Source organism: Argopecten irradians, chromosome 7, assembly GCF_041381155.1.
Source record: "Argopecten irradians isolate NY chromosome 7, Ai_NY, whole genome shotgun sequence".
Taxonomy (NCBI): domain Eukaryota; kingdom Metazoa; phylum Mollusca; class Bivalvia; order Pectinida; family Pectinidae; genus Argopecten; species Argopecten irradians.
Window position 1 is genome coordinate 1,329,463 of NC_091140.1, and position 20,597 is coordinate 1,350,059.

General features: G+C 37.0%; 1 protein-coding gene across 2 annotated transcripts in view; it reads left to right on the forward strand.

The window, feature by feature from the left end:
- Positions 1-20,333, forward strand: part of LOC138326986 (ubinuclein-1-like) — a 37,966-nt gene extending 17,633 nt beyond the window's left edge. The window contains exons 8-17 of one of the 2 annotated variants that reach the window (XM_069272945.1): positions 2,402-2,469; positions 5,540-5,709; positions 6,324-6,393; positions 6,977-7,144; positions 11,455-11,598; positions 13,193-13,240; positions 13,527-15,367; positions 15,894-15,992; positions 18,453-18,527; positions 19,103-20,333. In XM_069272945.1, the coding sequence (XP_069129046.1) occupies positions 2,402-2,469; positions 5,540-5,709; positions 6,324-6,393; positions 6,977-7,144; positions 11,455-11,598; positions 13,193-13,240; positions 13,527-15,367; positions 15,894-15,992; positions 18,453-18,527; positions 19,103-19,131 (2,712 nt within the window). In that variant the 3' untranslated portion in view covers positions 19,132-20,333. The remainder of the gene's footprint in view (positions 1-2,401; positions 2,470-5,539; positions 5,710-6,323; positions 6,394-6,976; positions 7,145-11,454; positions 11,599-13,192; positions 13,241-13,526; positions 15,368-15,893; positions 15,993-18,452; positions 18,528-19,102) is intronic. The other variant, XM_069272946.1, reaches the window with a different exon arrangement.
- Positions 20,334-20,597: the final 264 nt, after the last annotated feature.

The following is a 20,597-nucleotide window of genomic DNA, read 5'->3' on the forward strand; positions in this document are numbered from 1 at the left end:
CAGGAGGGGCGGGGCCCAATAGGGGAAATAGAGGTTAATCCTATAAATCGCTACTTGTCCTAGAGTTCTGCATGGATTGTAACCAAATTTGGCCAGAAACATCCTTGGCGGAAAGGGAACAGAACTTCGCTACTTGTCCTAGAGTTCTGCATGGATTGTAACCAAATTTGGCCAGAAACATCCTTGGTGGAAGGGGAACAGAACTTGTATAAATTTTGGCTCTGACCCTACGGGGGCAGGAGGGGCGGGGCCCAATAGGGGAAATAGAGGTAAATCCTATAAATCGCTACTTGTCCTAGAGTTCTGCATGGATTGTAATCAAATTTGGCCAGAAACATCCTTGGTGGAAGGGGAACAGAACTTGTATAAATTTTGGCTCTGACCCCCTGGGGGCAGGAGAGGCGGGGCCCAATAGGGGAAATAGAGGTAAATCCTATAAATCGCTACTTGTCCTAGAGTTCTGCATGGATTGTAACCAAATTTGGCCACAAACATCCTTGGCGGAAGGGGAACAGAACTTGTATAAATTTTGGCTCTGACCCCACTGGGGCAGGAGGGGCGGGGCCCAATAGGGGAAATAGAGGTAAATCCTATAAATCGCTACTTGTCCTAGAGTTCTGCATGGATTGTAACCAAATTTGGCCACAAACATCCTTGGCGGAAAGGGAACAGAACTTGTATAAATTTTGGCTCTGACCCTACGGGGGCAGGAGGGGCGGGGCCCAATAGGGGAAATAGAGGTAAATCCTATAAATCGCTACTTGTCCTAGAGTTCTGCATGGATTGTAACCAAATTTGGCCAGAAACATCCTAGGGGGAAGGGGAACAGAACTTGTATAAATTTTGGCTCTGACCCTACGGGGGCAGGAGGGGCGGGGCCCAATAGGGGAAATAGAGGTAAATCCTATAAATCGCTACTTGTCCTAGAGTTCTGCATGGATTGTAACCAAATTTGGCCAGAAACATCCTAGGGGGAAGGGGAACAGAACTTGTATAAATTTTGGCTCTGACCCCCTGGGGGCAGGAGGGGCGGGGCCAAATAGGGGAAATAGAGGTAAATCCTATAAATCGCTACTTGTCCTAGAGTTCTGCATGGATTGTAACCAAATTTGGCCCAGAAACATCCTTGGGGTTAACAGAATTTGTATAAATTTTGGCTTTGACCCCTTGGAGCAGAAAGAGTGGGGCCCAATAGGGGAATTAGAGGTAAATATTCAAATTCCTTCAGAAAAGAAACAATGAACCTGTATTCAGAACATTCCTAGGCATTACAAACCAGGTGAGCCTCTGGGCCTCTTGTTTTTGTTTGTGTTGCCTTATATTTTGTAAAAGATAATGGGTCTTTATTGAACTGAAACTAATGGAAGTTTAGTGTGCTAGACATACAAAGAGACTTTTTACAGTTTGTGTATTAAAGCATAGTTTTCTCTGTCATTTACAAGTAGTAAATAATTAATAGTTTACACATTTAATGGATCTTTTATATATGTTACTTGGTATAGTAGATAATGTGCTTCGAAAATGTAGTCTACTGATGTTTTTCATAAATATTACAATTAAAACAATTATTTTGTGTATTAAATGAAAATATTTTTCAATTTCCCATGGTTATTGTTTAAATTCACTAGCTCTCGGAGTCATTCCATTTTTGTGTAAATCAGACTTATCTGCTTTGATGAGATTTGTTAGCGAACTTGTTGTTCATATTTTCTCAAAAGTGGTCTGGTGCTAAAGGGAGATAACTCTACCAAACAAAATCACTGGTAATAGGTGGAGAAAATATGATCGCATACCAGTTCATCATATACATGTAGTCAGTTTGACTCTCTTTTCTTTTTTTCTTTTTTTTTTTAGTGTACCAAAACATTGACTTTTTTTTTATTTTATTTTTTGTGTACCAAAACATTGGACTTATTCATATAACTTTGCACCAAAAATGTTAGATATTTGAAGATGCTCCACCGCCGAAAGAGCATAAATGATATTCATCATTTGAACAATAATTGGTGTTTAATCGTGTATATATATGTCTAATTAACACAAAATAATATAAATAATAATATAAAAAAAAAAATTTGCCTTTGGTGCATGCGCAATCAGTGCTTCATTGCATTTAGGATATAGTGCCACGGATTTTTTTCGGGATGCAATTAATTATTTTCCATATTTTTAACTTGAAGTAAAATTAGAAGCTTAAACTGTTCAATGATGGAAAAGATGTAAATTAGGTAACTTTTGTAACTGAAGAAAAATACTAAATCGTCTGCTCCTGTTTTTGATAGTAAAAATTTTTCAGCGGTGGAGAATCTTTAAAGCATTGTAATAATTGGATTTAGTTGAAATGGATTGGAAATAAGTTTGAGACAAGGCTGTCATTAATTATTGATTCCTTTCCATTCAGGCCGCTAAACACTCTCAGGACGGCAAGTGTAAATTCTTCTCCAACGATGTCAACTCCATGTTATTAAAGTGAGTACATTATTCTACCTGTTTATAGACAATTAATGTTATATTACATTTCCAACACAGTAGAAATTGTTAAGTATAGAAAAGAATTCTTGGCAGCAAACTCTATTTTTATAGACAATTGAGTGAATTTCACCAATGTTCATGATGTTCCACCTCTTAAGATATCAGTAATTGGCAAGGTAATTTGTTATCTACTGTGTATTATCATACATTACTGCAATAATTATCATTACCATGGTACGATGAGAGAATGAAAATTACTAAGATAATGTTTGATATGATAAATTATCAAGCTCAAAAAACAAACCAGACACAAAAGTCTTGTAATGGTCTTTTAAAGTCTTTTAGAAGAAATTATCCTATTATTTTTATAAAACTTCGACCATGATTTTGCTGTTTGGAAAAAAGGTGTTGAATGAATATGTAACTGTTACAATGGGTCAATGAAGTAATATCAACATTTATTTTCCATATAACACTGGATCCTTATAGATCTATGTCTGTAGGATACGAATTACTAGTAGTAAATATAGGGCAAAGCAGTAATTCTAACAGTGTGGACAAAAGATTGTTGAATTTTCAAGGCGATCTGCCTCTTTGTCAAGACACAAGAAGAACAAATAAAATAACATGTTAAAGACGGTCACAGCCGTACACAACAACATAAACAATGAACACATATAAACAAATAAACAAAGACAACGCATGGAACAAACAAAGCTGGACAAAACAGGACAATGTGGAAAAACTGGATCATACAATAGTAGATACTAATGTGCGATACAGATATTACTAAAAAAGGATGAGTATCTGAATTAATCTGCCTTAAATGTTATGATTATTATAATAAATATTCCCAGAGTGGAGTTACATTGTCAACAGTTACTGTGGGGTCATCGTACAACCTACCTTAAATGTTATGATTATTATAATAAATATTCCCAGAGTGGAGTTACACTGTCAACAGTTACCGTGGGGTCATCGTACAACCTACCTTAAATGTTATGATTATTATAATAAATATTCCCAGAGTGGAGTTACATTGTCGACAGTTACCGTGGGGTCATCGCACAACCTACCTTAAATGTTATGATTATTATAATAAATATTCCCAGAGTGGAGTTACATTGTCAACAGTTACCGTGGGGTCATCGTACAACCTACCTTAAATGTTATGATTATTATAATAAATATTCCCAGAGTGGAGTTACATTGTCGACAGTTACCGTGGGGTCATCGTACAACCTACCTTAAATGTTATGATTATTATAATAAATATTCCCAGAGTGGAGTTACATTGTCGACAGTTACCGTGGGGTCATCGTACAACCTACCTTAAATGTTATGATTATTATAATAAATATTCCCAGAGTGGAGTTACATTGTCAACAGTTACCGTGGGGTCATCGTACAACCTACCTTAAATGTTATAATTATTATAATAAATATTCCCAGAGTGGAGTTACATTGTCGACAGTTACCGTGGGGTCATCGTACAACCTACCTTAAATGTTATAATTATTATAATAAATATTCCCAGAGTGGAGTTACATTGTCAACAGTTACCGTGGGGTCATCGTACAACCTACCTTAAATGTTATGATTATTATAATAAATATTCCCAGAGTGGAGTTACACTGTCGACAGTTACCGTGGGGTCATCATACAACCTACCTTAAATGTTATGATTATTATAATAAATATTCCCAGAGTGGAGTTACATTGTCGACAGTTACCGTGGGGTCATCGTACAACCTACCTTAAATGTTATGATTATTATAATAAATATTCCCAGAGTGGAGTTACATTGTCGACAGTTACCGTGGGGTCATCGTACAACCTACCTTAAATGTTATGATTATTATAATAAATATTCCCAGAGTGGAGTTACATTGTCAACAGTTACCGTGGGGTCATCGTACAACCTACCTTAAATGTTATGATTATTATAATAAATATTCCCAGAGTGGAGTTACACTGTCGACAGTTACCGTGGGGTCATCGTACAACCTACCTTAAATGTTATGATTATTATAATAAATATTCCCAGAGTGGAGTTACATTGTCAACAGTTACCGTGGGGTCATCGTACAACCTACCTTAAATGTTATGATTATTATAATAAATATTCCCAGAGTGGAGTTACATTGTCGACAGTTACCGTGGGGTCATCGTACAACCTACCTTAAATGTTATGATTATTATAATAAATATTCCCAGAGTGGAGTTACATTGTCAACAGTTACCGTGGGGTCATCGTACAACCTACCTTAAATGTTATGATTATTATAATACATATTCCCAGAGTGGAGTTACATTGTCGACAGTTACCGTGGGGTCATCGTACAACCTACCTTAAATGTTATGATTATTATAATAAATATTCCCAGAGTGGAGTTACATTGTCGACAGTTACCGTGGGGTCATCGTACAACCTACCTTAAATGTTATGATTATTATAATAAATATTCCCAGAGTGGAGTTACATTGTCGACAGTTACCGTGGGGTCATCGTACAACCTACCTTAAATGTTATGATTATTATAATAAATATTCCCAGAGTGGAGTTACATTGTCAACAGTTACCGTGGGGTCATCGTACAACCTACCTTAAATGTTATGATTATTATAATAATATTCCCAGAGTGGAGTTACATTGTCGACAGTTACCGTGGGGTCATCGTACAACCTACCTTAAATGTTATGATTATTATAATAAATATTCCCAGAGTGGAGTTACATTGTCGACAGTTACCGTGGGGTCATCGTACAACCTACCTTAAATGTTATGATTATTATAATAAATATTCCCAGAGTGGAGTTTACATTGTCAACAGTTACCGTGGGGTCATCGTACAACCTACCTTAAATGTTATAATTATTATAATAAATATTCCCAGAGTGGAGTTACATTGTCAACAGTTACCGTGGGGTCATCGTACAACCTACCTTAAATGTTATGATTATTATAATAAATATTCCCAGAGTGGAGTTACATTGTCAACAGTTACCGTGGGGTCATCGTACAACCTACCTTAAATGTTATGATTATTATAATAAATATTCCCAGAGTGGAGTTACATTGTCGACAGTTACCGTGGGGTCATCGTACAACTATCTATGCTCATCTGGCCTCCTTCCTGCCCTGTGGAAAAGAGACTCTCCAGAAACGTGCCAAAAAGTTACGTATTAGTCAGCAGGATGATGTTGTCAGGGAACCGCTCCAGAAACTCAGGGATGGTAGGAATGTAACACTGACAAAGTCTGACCAAACCAGACAGAAAATAAAATGATATTGTAAATCAACTTTCTTTTGTGTGCCATTTACTTTCATGAATTCCACAATCCCAACTAAATATCACAAATAATAATATGGATGATTTATATTGATAGGAGTTTTCATTCAATTTTTAAAACTATGTTAATCATAGTGAATTTCTTTTGAGAAGGAAATCACTAAATTTGATTTTAGCTGAGAAAGAAAGTTTGTTTACAATATTATACACACACAATAATGCTTACATTAAAATATATTCTTTTATATGTGATTAACTAACAAGATCAAATTGAATTCCAGAAAGTTTGTACCACAACTAAATATTCACTTCATTTATAATGGAAGGCATTTCAATTATAATCTTTAATTCAGATTGTTATCCCTGCAAACATAAATCACAAAAGTTAGCAGCCACAGAAGAAAGTTTGTTCAGAGTAATGGATGAACAGAATATTGTAACCTAAAAGTGGCTAACTGGCTAAGGTTTAGATATCTATCTAATTAACAGTTTGCCTTAGCATTTAAACATGAGTTATACAGTGATGTAATTAATCCTACGTGAGATGATTTGTTGTAGCTGTCAATGCCGTGATGCCTTCTATGTGGAAGAGACATGAAGAAGAATACCAGAGCTGGGTGAAACAAAAGTAAGTTATAACATTGACTGGTGGGCCCTGTGAGTGTCGGAGTATAGGTCATAAGGTCATATACAGGTATAAAACTGCCTTATAAATCTGCATTAAGGACACCTGGCCAATGAGGCCACTGTCTTTGTATCCTAAATGACTGATTTGATCTTTGTATAAGACTCATTCTTTTCGTTGTGACCGAGGTGGTCTTTGTAGACAGGTTCTATAGTATTCTAAATTTACATTGGCTGATGCTATTTCAAGTAGGTCTGAAATTAATTCTCCAAGCCTAACCTGATTTGCTCTCTGCTACTTCTAGATAACTTCCAATTGATTTGTAGCTCTTCTGCTTTAGTTGAGCTGGAAGATCTTCTGTAAGGTATTCTTGTCTTAGAAGAGTGCAAATTGGGTTGGTCTCTGGTCTGTTAATACATAATTGACCATCAGACATTTTAACTGAGAGAACCTTAGACTGGTACAGAAATATGTGATATGCCATTGTAGATTTACCAACAAAGGCATTGTTATCACATTCCATTACACTTCTTACACTTAATGACGGCCTAATCTATACAAAATATCCTAATTTCATCTGGATAAGGAGAGAAGCAGAAGCTGCTGAAGGAAACAAAGAAGTCGAGAAGGAAAAGGAAGAAAAGGAGAAAAACAATAGTGATGATAGCGATGAAGAAAAAGGACCAGAAGCTACTGGAGGAAAGAAACGAACGAACGGGCCACGGAAAAAGTTTGAATGGACAGAAAACATACGGTAGGAGATATTGTAACATGTGGAATGTATTGATACTTACTTTTCTCCCACCATTCATTGATTTGTCACCAATTTTAGCTGTGAGAGATTTCTCTGTCAAGGATATGACAGAAAACATACGGTAGGAGATATTGTAACATATGGAATGTATTGATACTTACTTTTCTCCCACCTTTCATTGATTTGTCACCAATTTTAGCTGTGAGAGATTTCTCTGTCAAGGATATGACAGAAAACATACAGTAGGGGATATTGTAACATGTGGAATGTATTGATACTTACTTTTCTCCCACCATTCACTGATTTGTCATCAGTTTTAGCTGTGGGAGCCACAGTAGGGGATATTGTAACGTGTGGAATGTATTGATACTTACTTTTCTCCCAACATTTACTGATTTGTCACCAGTTTTAGCTGTGGGAGCCAGGGTAGGGGATATTGTAACATGTGGAATGTATTGATACTTACTTTTCTCCCACCATTCACTGATTTGTCACCAGTTTTAGCTGTGAGAGATTTCTCTGTCAATGATATGACAGAAAACATATGCTAGGAGATATTGTAACATGTGGAATGTATTGATACTTACTTTTCTCCCACCATTCATTGATTTGTCACCAGTTTTAGCTGTGGGAGCCACGGTAGGGGATATTGTAACATGTGGAATGTATTGATACATACTTACTTTTCTCCCACCATTCACTGATTTGTCACCAGTTTTAGCTGTGGGAGCCACGGTAGGGGATATTGTAACATGTGGAATGTATTGATACTTACTTTTCTCCCACCATTCACTGATTTGTCACCAGTTTTAGCTGTGGGAGCCAGGGTAGGGGATATTGTAACATGTGGAATGTAATGATACTTACTTTTCTCCCACCATTCATTGATTTGTCACCAGTTTTAGCTGTGAGAGATTTCTCTGTCAAGGATATGACAGAAAACTTATGCTAGGAGATATTGTAACATGTGGAATGTATTGATACTTACTTTTCTCCCACCATTCACTGATTGCCACCAGTTTTAGCTGTGAGAGATTTCTCTGTCAAGGATATGACAGAAAACTTATGCTAGGAGATATTGTAACATGTGGAATGTATTGATACTTACTTTTCTCCCACCATTCATTGATTTGTCACCAGTTTTAGCTGTGGGAGCCACGGTAGGGGATATTGTAACATGTGGAATGTATTGATACTTACTTTTCTCCCACCATTCACTGATTTGTCACCAGTTTTAGCTGTGAGAAATTTCTCTGTCAAGGATATGACAGAAAACTTATGCTAGGAGTTATTGTAACATGTGGAATGTATTGATACTTACTTTTCTCCCACCATTCATTGATTTGTCACCAGTTTTATCTGTGGGAGCCACGGTAGGGGATATTGTAACATGTGGAATGTATTGATACTTACTTTTCTCCCAACAGTCACTGATTTTTCACCAGTTTTAGCTGTGGGAGATATCTCTGTCAAGGGTATGACAGATTGCGCATGCTAATCCGAAGACAATTATGTGAAGTCATGACTTCATGCAGTGTGACCATGGCGTGCATTGTCGATGACGTCATCAATATTGACGTGCAGATGATGGAACCATGTTCATGGCATGTTTAGGCTATTATCCTCTTTTTCTTTTGTTTGTTGGAGAAAAAGAATCATTTCCTACCTATGAGGGTGTGACAACAAAATCACAACCCTCGGGGGAATTCCTGAATGTTCAACCCTCGGCAAGCCTCGGAGTGGACGTTCATGAATTACCCCTCGGGTTGTGATTTTGTTGTCACACCCTCTAGGTAGGGAAAGATTCTATTCTATATCTCCACTGGTATAGGTCTAATTCACAAATATACTTTGTACATCTAAACTAAGCAAACTGACTTTCATACTTCATTACTTTTTCTGCAACATGTATAGAGAATCTAGGATATATACATCACATATTTTTAGTCAACTATGGCACAAAATATAATACAACTATAGCAATAAAGCTACCTTTATACATGTGTCACGGTTTGGAGCCTGACAGTGATTATTAACTGTTGTATATATCTATACACTAGTGTCAGTACCTGGCAGTGATTAACTGTTGTATATATCTATACACTAGTGTCAGTACCTGGCAGTGATTAGCTGTTGTATATATCTATACACTAGTGTCAGTACCTGGCAGTGATTAACTGTTGTATGATTCTATACACTAGTGTCAGTACCTGGCAGTGATTAGCTGTTGTATATATCTATACACTAGTGTCAGTACCTGGCAGTGATTAGCTGTTGTATATATCTATACACTAGTGTCAGTACCTGGCAGTGATTAACTGTTGTATATATCTACACTAGTGTCAGTACCTGGCAGTGATTAGCTGTTGTATATATCTATACACTAGTGTCAGTACCTGGCAGTGATTAACTGTTGTATATATCTATACACTAGTGTCAGTACCTGGCAGTGATTAACTGTTGTATATATCTACACTAGTGTCAGTACCTGGCAGTGATTAGCTGTTGTATGATGATTCTATACACTAGTGTCAGTACCTGGCAGTGATTAAAGTGATTAACTGTTGTATATATCTACACTAGTGTCAGTACCTGGCAGTGATTAGCTGTTGTATGATTTATACACTAGTGTCAGTACCTGGCAGTGATTAGCTGTTGTATGATTCTATACACTAGTGTCCGTACCTGGCAGTGATTAGCTGTTGTATATATCTATTACACTAGTGTCCGTACCTGGCAGTGATTAGCTGTTGTATATATCTATTACACTAGTGTCAGTACCTGGCAGTGATTAACTGTTGTATATATCTATACACTAGTGTCAGTACCTGGCAGTGATTAACTGTTGTATATATCTATACACTAGTGTCAGTACCTGGCAGTGATTAGCTGTTGTATATATCTATACACTAGTGTCAATACCTGGCAGTGATTAGCTGTTGTATATATCTATACACTAGTGTCATACCTGGCAGTGATTAGCTGTTGTATATATCTATACACTAGTGTCAGTACCTGGCAGTGATTAACTGTTGTATATATCTATACACTAGTGTCAGTACCTGGCAGTGATTAACTGTTGTATATATCTACACTAGTGTCAGTACCTGGCAGTGATTAGCTGTTGTATATATCTATACACTAGTGTCAGTACCTGGCAGTGATTAACTGTTGTATATATCTACACTAGTGTCAGTACCTGGCAGTGATTAGCTGTTGTATGATTTATACACTAGTGTCAGTACCTGGCAGTGATTAGCTGTTGTATGATTCTATACACTAGTGTCCGTACCTGGCAGTGATTAGCTGTTGTATGATTCTATACACTAGTGTCCGTACCTGGCAGTGATTAGCTGTTGTATATATCTATTACACTAGTGTCAGTACCTGGCAGTGATTAACTGTTGTATATATCTATACACTAGTGTCAGTACCTGGCAGTGATTAACTGTTGTATATATCTATACACTAGTGTCAGTACCTGGCAGTGATTAGCTGTTGTATATATCTATACACTAGTGTCAGTACCTGGCAGTGATTAGCTGTTGTATATATCTATACACTAGTGTCAATACCTGGCAGTGATTAGCTGTTGTATATATCTATACACTAGTGTCAGTACCTGGCAGTGATTAGCTGTTGTATATATCTATACACTAGTGTCAGTACCTGGCAGTGATTAACTGTTGTATGATTCTATACACTAGTGTCAGTACCTGGCAGTGATTAGCTGTTGTATATATCTATACACTAGTGTCAGTACCTGGCAGTGATTAGCTGTTGTATATATCTATACACTAGTGTCAGTACCTGGCAGTGATTAGCTGTTGTATATATCTATACACTAGTGTCAGTACCTGGCAGTGATTAGCTGTTGTATATATCTACACTAGTGTCAATACCTGGCAGTGATTAACTGGTGTATATATCTATACACTAGTGTCAGTACCTGGCAGTGATTAGCTGGTGTATATATCTACACTAGTGTCAATACCTGGCAGTGATTAGCTGTTGTATATATCTATACACTAGTGTCAGTACCTGGCAGTGATTAACTGTTGTATATATCTATACACTAGTGTCAGTACCTGGCAGTGATTAACTGTTGTATATATCTATACACTAGTGTCAGTACCTGGCAGTGATTAACTGTTGTATATATCTATACACTAGTGTCAGTACCTGGCAGTGATTAGCTGTTGTATATATCTATACACTAGTGTCAGTACCTGGCAGTGATTAACTGTTGTATATATCTATACACTAGTGTCAATACATCACACTCTAAGTAACTTTTATTTGTTTTACAGCAACCTTCTTTTTGACGTGGTGAGATGTAAGATGAAACTATGTGAACTAGCTAAAAACAAGACAGAAACCAATGAGGAATATCTCAAGACATTCCTGGAGAACGAGGTCAAACCACTGTGGCCCAAAGGCTGGATGCAAACCAGGCAAGTCTTGGGAAGGAGACACATGCACATTGTATAATTAAGTTAGCTTTATCTTTTGAAACAGTATTTTCTATGGCAATTTAAATCACAAAAGTTTAATACTCCAGTTTTATATCCATATTTTCTTTCTTTAATAATAAAAAATTCTTTAAAAAAAGTGTAATTAAGAAGAATTTAAAAAAAAGAAGACAATAAGAACAGATTTATTGAGAAATAATTCAATTTTGCTTATTACGAGCATTTTCATTGGCTTAAAAATTTACTTTATCAGGCCATAAAAGAAAAATGGCGTCGCCGTTTGTAATGTTGCTTCTGATTGGCTGAGATGACGGCGTAATGATTTCATAGACAAAAGAGTCCCAAATTGAATTTTTAATATTGAAGAGATTATTTTTAGTAAATTGAATTATAAGGATGAATTTAAATAGATTTTTTAGCCCACCATCAACAGATGGTGGGCTATTCAAATCGCTTTTTGTCCGTGGTCCGTCGTCCGTCCTTCCGTCCGTTAACAATTCTTGTTACCGCTATTTCTCAGAAAGTACTGAAGGGATGTTTCTCAAATTTCATATGTAGGTTCCCCTAGGGCCCTAGTTGTGCATATTGTATTTTGGGACCAATCGGTCAACAAAATGGCCACCAGGCAGCCATCTTGTATTTTGATAGTTAAAGTTTGTTACCGCTATTTCTCAGAATGTACTGAAGGGATCTTTCTCAAATTTCACATGTAAGTTCCCCTAGGGGCCAAGTTGTGCATATTGCATTTTTGGACCAATCGGTTAATAAGATGGCCGACAGGCCGCCATCTTGGATTTTGATAGTTTAAAGTTTGTTACCGCTATTTCTCAAAAAGTACCAAAAGAATTCTTCTCAAATTTCATGTACAGGTTCCCTTAGGGCCCTAGTTGTGCATATTGCATTTTGGGACCGATCGATAAACAAGATGGATGACAGGCCGCCATCTTGGATTTTGATAATTGAAGTTTGTTACTGTTATATATCTCAGAAAGTAGTCAAGGGATCTTTCTCAAATTTCATGTGTAGTAATATGTAGGAAAAGCTTGAAGAGCACAGAAAAGATCCCTCTTTCCTTTGTCAGACAAAGATCATTCTTAGGTGGGCGCCAAGATCCCTCTAGGATCTCTTGTTATGTTATGGCAATACACCACATGAGTGTACTCTCATCATAATTCAATTTTGCTTGTTACGAGCATTTTCATTGGCTTTAAAAATTCCTTTATCAGCCCATAAAGGAAAAAATGGTGTCACTGTTTGTAACGTTGCTTCTGATTGGCTGAGATGACGGCGTAATGATTTCATAGACAAAAGAGTCCCAAAATGATTTATTAATATTGAAGAGATTATCTTGAGTAAATTGAATTATAAAGATTGATTTGAATAGATTTTTTGTTGTTATGGAGATATAGCACAAAAATTTGAGTGTACTCTCATCATAAACCGCTTTGCGGTTTATTTAGAATACACTCAGATTTTTGTGTTATATCTCAGATTTTTGTGTTGTATCTCTATAGCATAAAAATTGATTCAAGTTAATCCTTAATTAATTGTAACCTGTTTGTGATTTATTTACCAGGATGTTATTTAAGGAAAGCAGATCTGTACATTCGAGTTGGACAAATCTGTAAGTATTTCTCCTCAATACGTTTCTCCTCAAGACTCTTGAACATGTATATCATCAGATTTCATACTGTAAATTTATATTTGCAGGGATAGGAAATCATTTGAAAATAAATGGTTTCAAAGTTGTTTCAAGCACAAGTACAATCATAAAAGCCTAAATCAAGAGATTGTGAATAGGTCATTTTAGCAGAATGTAACCCTATACAGAAATATATATTTTTTTTTAGACTTATATTTTGTTTCACTGGTTGCTGTGATTATTAATGTAATTTTTTGTTTTTTACCAGAAAACACAAAAAGACTGTGATACTAACTAAATCCTTACCGGGATCAGCTTCCAACACTCCGACGACATCTCAGGCCGCGACCAAGTTAGGTACGGATGTCACGCCTAGTCGACCCAAGGACAGTAACTCTGTCCTGTTACCCACTAGTACCTCGGCCTCCAATGTATTAGACTTTAGTAGGAGCAATAGCACTACACCAACCTTAGCTGTAAATAAAAAGCCTGGCACTACCACCTCAGGGACTCCTAATTCCAATTCGTTTACTACTAGTCCAGGACTCTCATTGTTAGCTGATTCTGCGGCTAGTGCTCGCTCCATAGATATGCCTCCGGAACGATCCTGGGATCATGTTGTGTCAGACATTTTAAAGTCTTCTTTCATTCCTTCACCTTCCTCAAAGGACATGGACAAATCAGCTATATCTCCTGACTCCAAGGTCAAGGCCACTGGTGCAGGTCAAGGCCAGGATCAGGGTGCTAGTGGAGCAGGATTTCTTGCTCAGTTTCAAAAGTATGCCAGTGAAGTGTTCGCTTCAAAACTCAAGGAATCTGAACCAGGGAGTTCAGCTAGTGCTACCTCGCCACAGAAACAACAGCCGCAACAACCGCGGTCAAATATAACACAACAACAGCAGCCACGGTTAACACCCACGCAACAACAACAGCCACGGACAACACCCACGCAACAACAGCAACAACCAAGGTCAAATCTAACACAACAACAGAAACAACTTGTTCAGAAAATCCAGGTCGCTGCTTCTCAGCGACAAGATAAACCCAACCCTACCCCAGCTCATCAGGCTACTGCCTCTCTCCGACAAGATAAACCCAGCCCGACCCCAGCTCATCAGGCTACTGCCTCTCTCCGTCACGATAAACCCAGCCCAACTCTGGCTCATCAAAGCCACCTGTCTACCACCACCAAAGCTGTTCCCAACCAATACTCATCACAACAGAAGACGTCTGCCCGCCCTCCACTCACTCCACAACAGATGGCTGCCATTTCTGTTGGCTCGTCACTCACCCCTCAACAGAAGGCAGCACTGCAGTCTGCCACACACAGCCTCCAGACAAAGTCTCCAACACTGGGGCAGCAAACATCAGCTACCATGGCCCTACATCGCTCACTTCTCAATGATGAAGTGTATAGACAATTACTGGAAGGTGACAAATCTCAGGCCTCTAAATCAATGTCGGTCAGCAGTAAACCTTCATCAACCTCCAGTATGGTGGGTCAGAAACAAGCAAAGGTCATAACAACAAAAACCTCACAGCCCAAGACTGTAACCAAAGTGATTAAAGTAGGGGCCTCTAACGGTGCTTCTCCTAAAGTCATCACAGTGCATTCAAAATCACCAACTTCTCAGGACAATGCTAAGTCTGTATCGGCCAGACAGATATCTCCGACCTCGTTATCCACAGCTCAAAGGTCACAGGTCAGAGGTCAGGGATCAATTACTACTGGACAAGTTAGTGGACAGCAAGCTTATAGTAATTCTAATTCTACTCAGGGTGCCAACATTCAGGCATCTAGTGAATTCCTTCAGTCCTTATTTGATCAGGCTAGAGAACACAATAAGCACAGCCCTACTGGCCAATTGTCACGCACATCTCCACAGCAACCGGTCTCCATGGCAACTGGATCACAAAAACCTCAGTCCACCAAATCGCCTCAGTCCCAGAAGATGTGGAGTATGAGTTCGATGGTCCCCCACAGCTCCATGTCCAGTAATCCTGCCTACAGTCCAATGACCTCACTTCCTAAACCAGTACCAGGCTACCAGAGTGTGGCTCTGTCCAGTCTCACCAAGGGCGGCCTTCACCAGGACTCACCCTACCTAGGTAGGTAAACATGATAATTAAATCCACGTGTTCCTTCCTGGTAAGATCCCATGTCAGTTACATAGAAACCAGCCTAAAAAAATTGACATAACTTTATGTATTATAAACATATAATAGGTCAATCTTTATTTCATAATTACTGTGATTTCGGACATAATTATTTCTGCTTTTCTTTCCCTGTTTGAAAACTTCAACTCCTGTGATTTCATAATTTATTTAATATGATTTAATATGAAAAATGATAAACCTAGGCTGTAAGCCTATATGTCCATATCATGTAAATATACAATAATTAATTAACAGTGACTTCTAGAATCTGGTGTACAATTTTCCGTTACAATATCTGTAGTTAAATCAGTATTCATATAAAAATAAGTATTTTTCAAGTGATTGTCTAATAGTATTTCAAAATGATTCACATGAATAGACAGCTCCAGCTTTGGAATTCTTTTCCTGTTTCTTCAGGTGTGAAACAGTCAATCCAACAGAGACTGCATTCCTAAATGTTTTATTTGACTTGTTATAGCTGGTATACATAAAAACTACCCCAACGTACCAACGAGTCCTCTGACTGGTCAGCAGCAGAACCCATTAGCCAATCAGACGGCTGCACACCAGACCTCAGGTGAGATTCTGTAAATCTGTACTCTAACATGCACCTCTAGATTTACACTATTAACATCTGAGAAATTAGCACTGAAATAGAAATACTGTCTGATGGAGCCAGCTTTCTAACACTTCCTCACTTCTATTGTAACTTTTAAATGCAGAAAAAAACAGGTTCTCAATGTCAGCTGCTTCAACTTAAATCGTGTCAGATGATGTTCTTACAGATACTTGTGTGCTTGATAATCAATGTCCATGTTCTAACTAAATCTCTAATATTAAAACTGATGTTGGCAGCTGTGACATTACCACAATATGGTACTTCAAAACAAAGTTTAGTGCATGTATCTTTACTTTAATCTAATTTGAGGGGAAATACCTTGTATATTGAGAATTTTTCAAATTCCAATTTGAATAGTATAGAATGGCCCCCTCATCCAAGTTTCCCCTAGGATATATGGATGAGAGGCATTCTATGAGATATAGCCTGAAGCTAAGAAGGTATCAATCAGTTCTCCTTCTGTATACATCGTATACACAACACCACACACTCGGTATAAAGTTCAAAATATCTCATCAATAGTCATGAACATCCCGGAACTATACCCACCAATGGGTATCAATCAGCAAGTTTGTAGGAGTCATCAAAGCATAATAACAATATAAAATAAAGTCCAACAATTTATTATACTAAGTCACTCCAGTAACCACATCTGTATAATACTAATATCAACATGTATATACATAGAGAATACACGGTTAGTATCTTACAATACAAGGTTTATTTTGGTGCGAGACTTAGGAAAGCCGAGATGACGAGGCTTTGCCGAGTCATCTTGGCTTTCCGTGTCGAGCACCAAAATAAACCTTGTATTGTAAGATACTAACCGTGTATTCTGTTTATCCTGCAACCATTATGGCATTCAAAACGAAAGCAAATTGACAGTTCCTTACTTTGTTTCGCTCGAAGCGAGACGATTCTTTGATGCGAAGGTAAAGATTCATTCACTTAACCGAATGAGAGTGCACTCCTTTTTACTGCCGTGGGAAATAAATAAGCGCATTCACAAACAGTCACCGTAATTCTATTCAGTGTGATATATCACTGAAAGGTAATGAAAATACTCAAATAAACATTAAATACCCATTAAAGAATTAATTAACACTACATACCTTTGTCATGAGCCAAGAAAAAGACGGCACCGCCATACGAGATTTTCGATATCGTACAAATGACGTCATTTCGGTGAACGTGACGTCACGTTTTAGCGGGACTGAATGACGTTTCATTCACCGGAAGGTTCAAGTTCTGGGTCAAGTTAGAAAAAGTGCCGTCAGATATGGAACAAATTCACGTGATCGTATTGACGGATAAAGCATATCGTATTGACGGATAAAGCACAAGTTTATCCGGCAGTAGTTATCGGTCAGTATAATAATAATATCAACATGTACAACACTTTAACAAGGTAATTCTCCTTCACAGTGTAACAATTCCATAGGAAATTCATTCTATTTAAGATTTAATATATATAAACAGAAATGGAAATTCCATCAAACTATCGTAAGACTAATGCAAAAAGTATATCAAATTCTATGTGTTCATATTGGATTGCAGTATATCATATATCAGAGTACTGACTGTAAGGTACCTATAAAGTTCCCAACACAGAACGAGAAAAGTTTGACTTTCTATCAATATCACAGTAATAAAAGTGAAAAAATGTCTTAGCTAAAGACCAATTAGCCGTTTTGAGAATATCACCTTACTGTACACCTGCCATAAAAGCTGCAGAGGAGGATGCTCCTAGGTATGAATGAGCCTAAATTCATCACTAATACCATTGATTTAATGTTCTAAAGGACACAAAAAGAAAACAGCTTTTCCTCTCCACAGTCCTTTCCGGGTAAACCCTCAAAGTCTTCACCCCACATAATTGATCATCTGTCGGGGAAATTGGAAAACACTGTCAGTCGTCTCCTAATAGTCTTCTCCAGTCCATTTAAATAAAAAGTGACCTCATTATCTTTGAACAACATAGAACAAATATTTAAAAAGATACAAAGCCTGAACTCGTTAGGCTGATGTAAAGGCCATTAACGCCACAAGTTTTAATGTCAGATCTTTCAAGGAAAGCTCCCTCAAGGGATGTAACTCTCATAAAGATTTAAGGACTTTAACAGATACCTTCACAAGCTGACGGCATAGCGAAATAGAGTGTCACTGTGTCTGAGTTTTGAAGTATCATATATCTGTATATATATAATAGTAATACTATATGTGCTATCATACTGCTGAAATTCAGGACACACTTCAGAACCAGAATCAGAAGATGTTTAAGAATTTTTTTTTGTCAATTAGAATATTATCAAAAGAATATATTTAATCCATGTAATGTTAATACAAGACCTAGCCTGTGTCCTGATTTTCATTTTTTTGCTGACTAACTGCTTACTTACTTTGCTCTGCTTGGTCCAGGGATGTTACATAGCGTACCTCCCTACCCTCCAGCCAGCCAACATATGTCTTCTCTTCCCTATGGACAATACACAGGTAAATGGGACTTCACAAACACTTTTAGATGGGCTTTTCCAGCATCAGTTGAAGTGAATTGCAAAGAATTCACAGTTTTGGCTTCTCAAATGAAAACCAAGAGGCTAATAACTAAGATGCTGTATATTCAATTCTTGGGATAGCAGCATGTTAATTCTGGGTTCCTTCTCATCCTCTCAGACTGTAATCAGCTGACTTGGCTTGACACTTTAGTACTGATCAGTCAATTTTTCTATGATTATCAGGGGAAAGAGACCTCACAGAGTCAAGACACTCAATTCTGTAAAAACATGCTGAATAAAACACTTGCATTGACCTTCATTCAAGGTCAGTGTAAGTTGTGATATATGTTGTTAGAGTTTTTGAACTTCTTCTCAATAACCAATATGCCCAGAGGTCTGACATTAAATCATGTTTGTTGTTAATTATGATGTTATAACATATCAATATGACCATATTGGGCCGTCATCAATAAATTCAATAAAAAAAATTGTAAAAGTAAAGATAAAGGAATTTTAAAATAATGAGATTCTACATGTACAGGTTGATTTGATAAATGTTCTCTTTTTCAACAGATAAGTCGAGACCACCACATGGGTACTAACTGAGATCACTGGACCAGGATATACAGAGTTGTCTCCCTTTTATAGTGTGCCTCAACATGATTTAGAGACTGTATCTACAGACGATATTAGTGTTCATGTAGTGGTTCTGATGGATCATCCATTGTTTCTAATGAAAGTATTGTCTCTTTCGAGGATATTGATGATTCTGGAATATCTTTCATCTTTTCCAACAAGAATAGTGTTCCTGTAGAGTTTCTGATATCAACTGTTGAATTAATATTTAGTTGATTTGATCATACATTACAATCACTGTTCATAGAAAAAACTGAACTGTAAAATTAATTCCAGTTAATGAAATACCACAGTAAATTATTATAAATACAATAAATTAAAGTATGTTTCAAGACCATGACATTGCGTACATACGACTAGAACTGATATACATGTACCTAAATTTGTAATCTCATTCATTCTGCTATAGGTCAAATTATCTGGTGATATACATTAAAGCGTCATCCCACATCACAGAAACACCTTCAATATAACTTGTATATCTCATTGTATAGAGCCAGTACAATCAGGTCATGATACCACATGTTGGGGTAGATTTATTCTGTATATTACAAAGGTATTCATTGTGTGTATTTAAGAGCGTAACATCTAATGACAAGATTTGCTTACTAAAATTACTACCTACACTCAAGGGCAGATAACTCTAATATGTGGGGGGGAAAGGAATAGACTATGTAAGTTGTTTCTGTCTGTTATTGTTTACATGTTTATATTGACTTTCCATTTATATATAGCGATCACAAGGCAGCTAAATTTCCTTCATCCCTTTCAATGTCTGACACATTTACATGTCATTTTGTCTGTCACAAAGAATTCTGTTTATTTTATATAATTGTGTCTCGTCATAAACATATACATAGGTTCTGGTATCGATGTTATCTACAACTGTTCACACGTATAATCACTGTAACAATGTTTTTCATGGTAAACTCAAAACTCATCATCAAACTCATCATCAAATTCATATATGATAATAGGAAGGGCCCCAATCATGTTTCAAGGTCGAAATAATTCTGTAAATGATTGTATGTTTTGTCTTTTGTATTGCGAGTATTTAGTAGTTGGATTTTTCCAATCACAGCAGGAAATATCTAAAGGATGATAACAATTTAATGTTGGGAATATTATTCCAATAATGAAATTGACATCTTGAAAAGGTAGATTTTTTGATAAAATAAATAGTGGGCTCTTACAGAGAAAAGTGTGTCGAATACAGTGTTTACCCATTCTTGTGTATCTCTTGGACACCTAATCTGGTATCATCAAAAAGGCGGTTTAGGTATTTGCTGATACTGTTCTGTTACCGGGTTCAAATTTTAATACAATGTAGTCAGTTGATAGTTCCTGTTTGTTTTGTTACACTGGATTTTTGTTGTAGATATATCTAGCCAGCATCATATTGTTACATGTTCTCTTTGGTTTCCATTTCTGA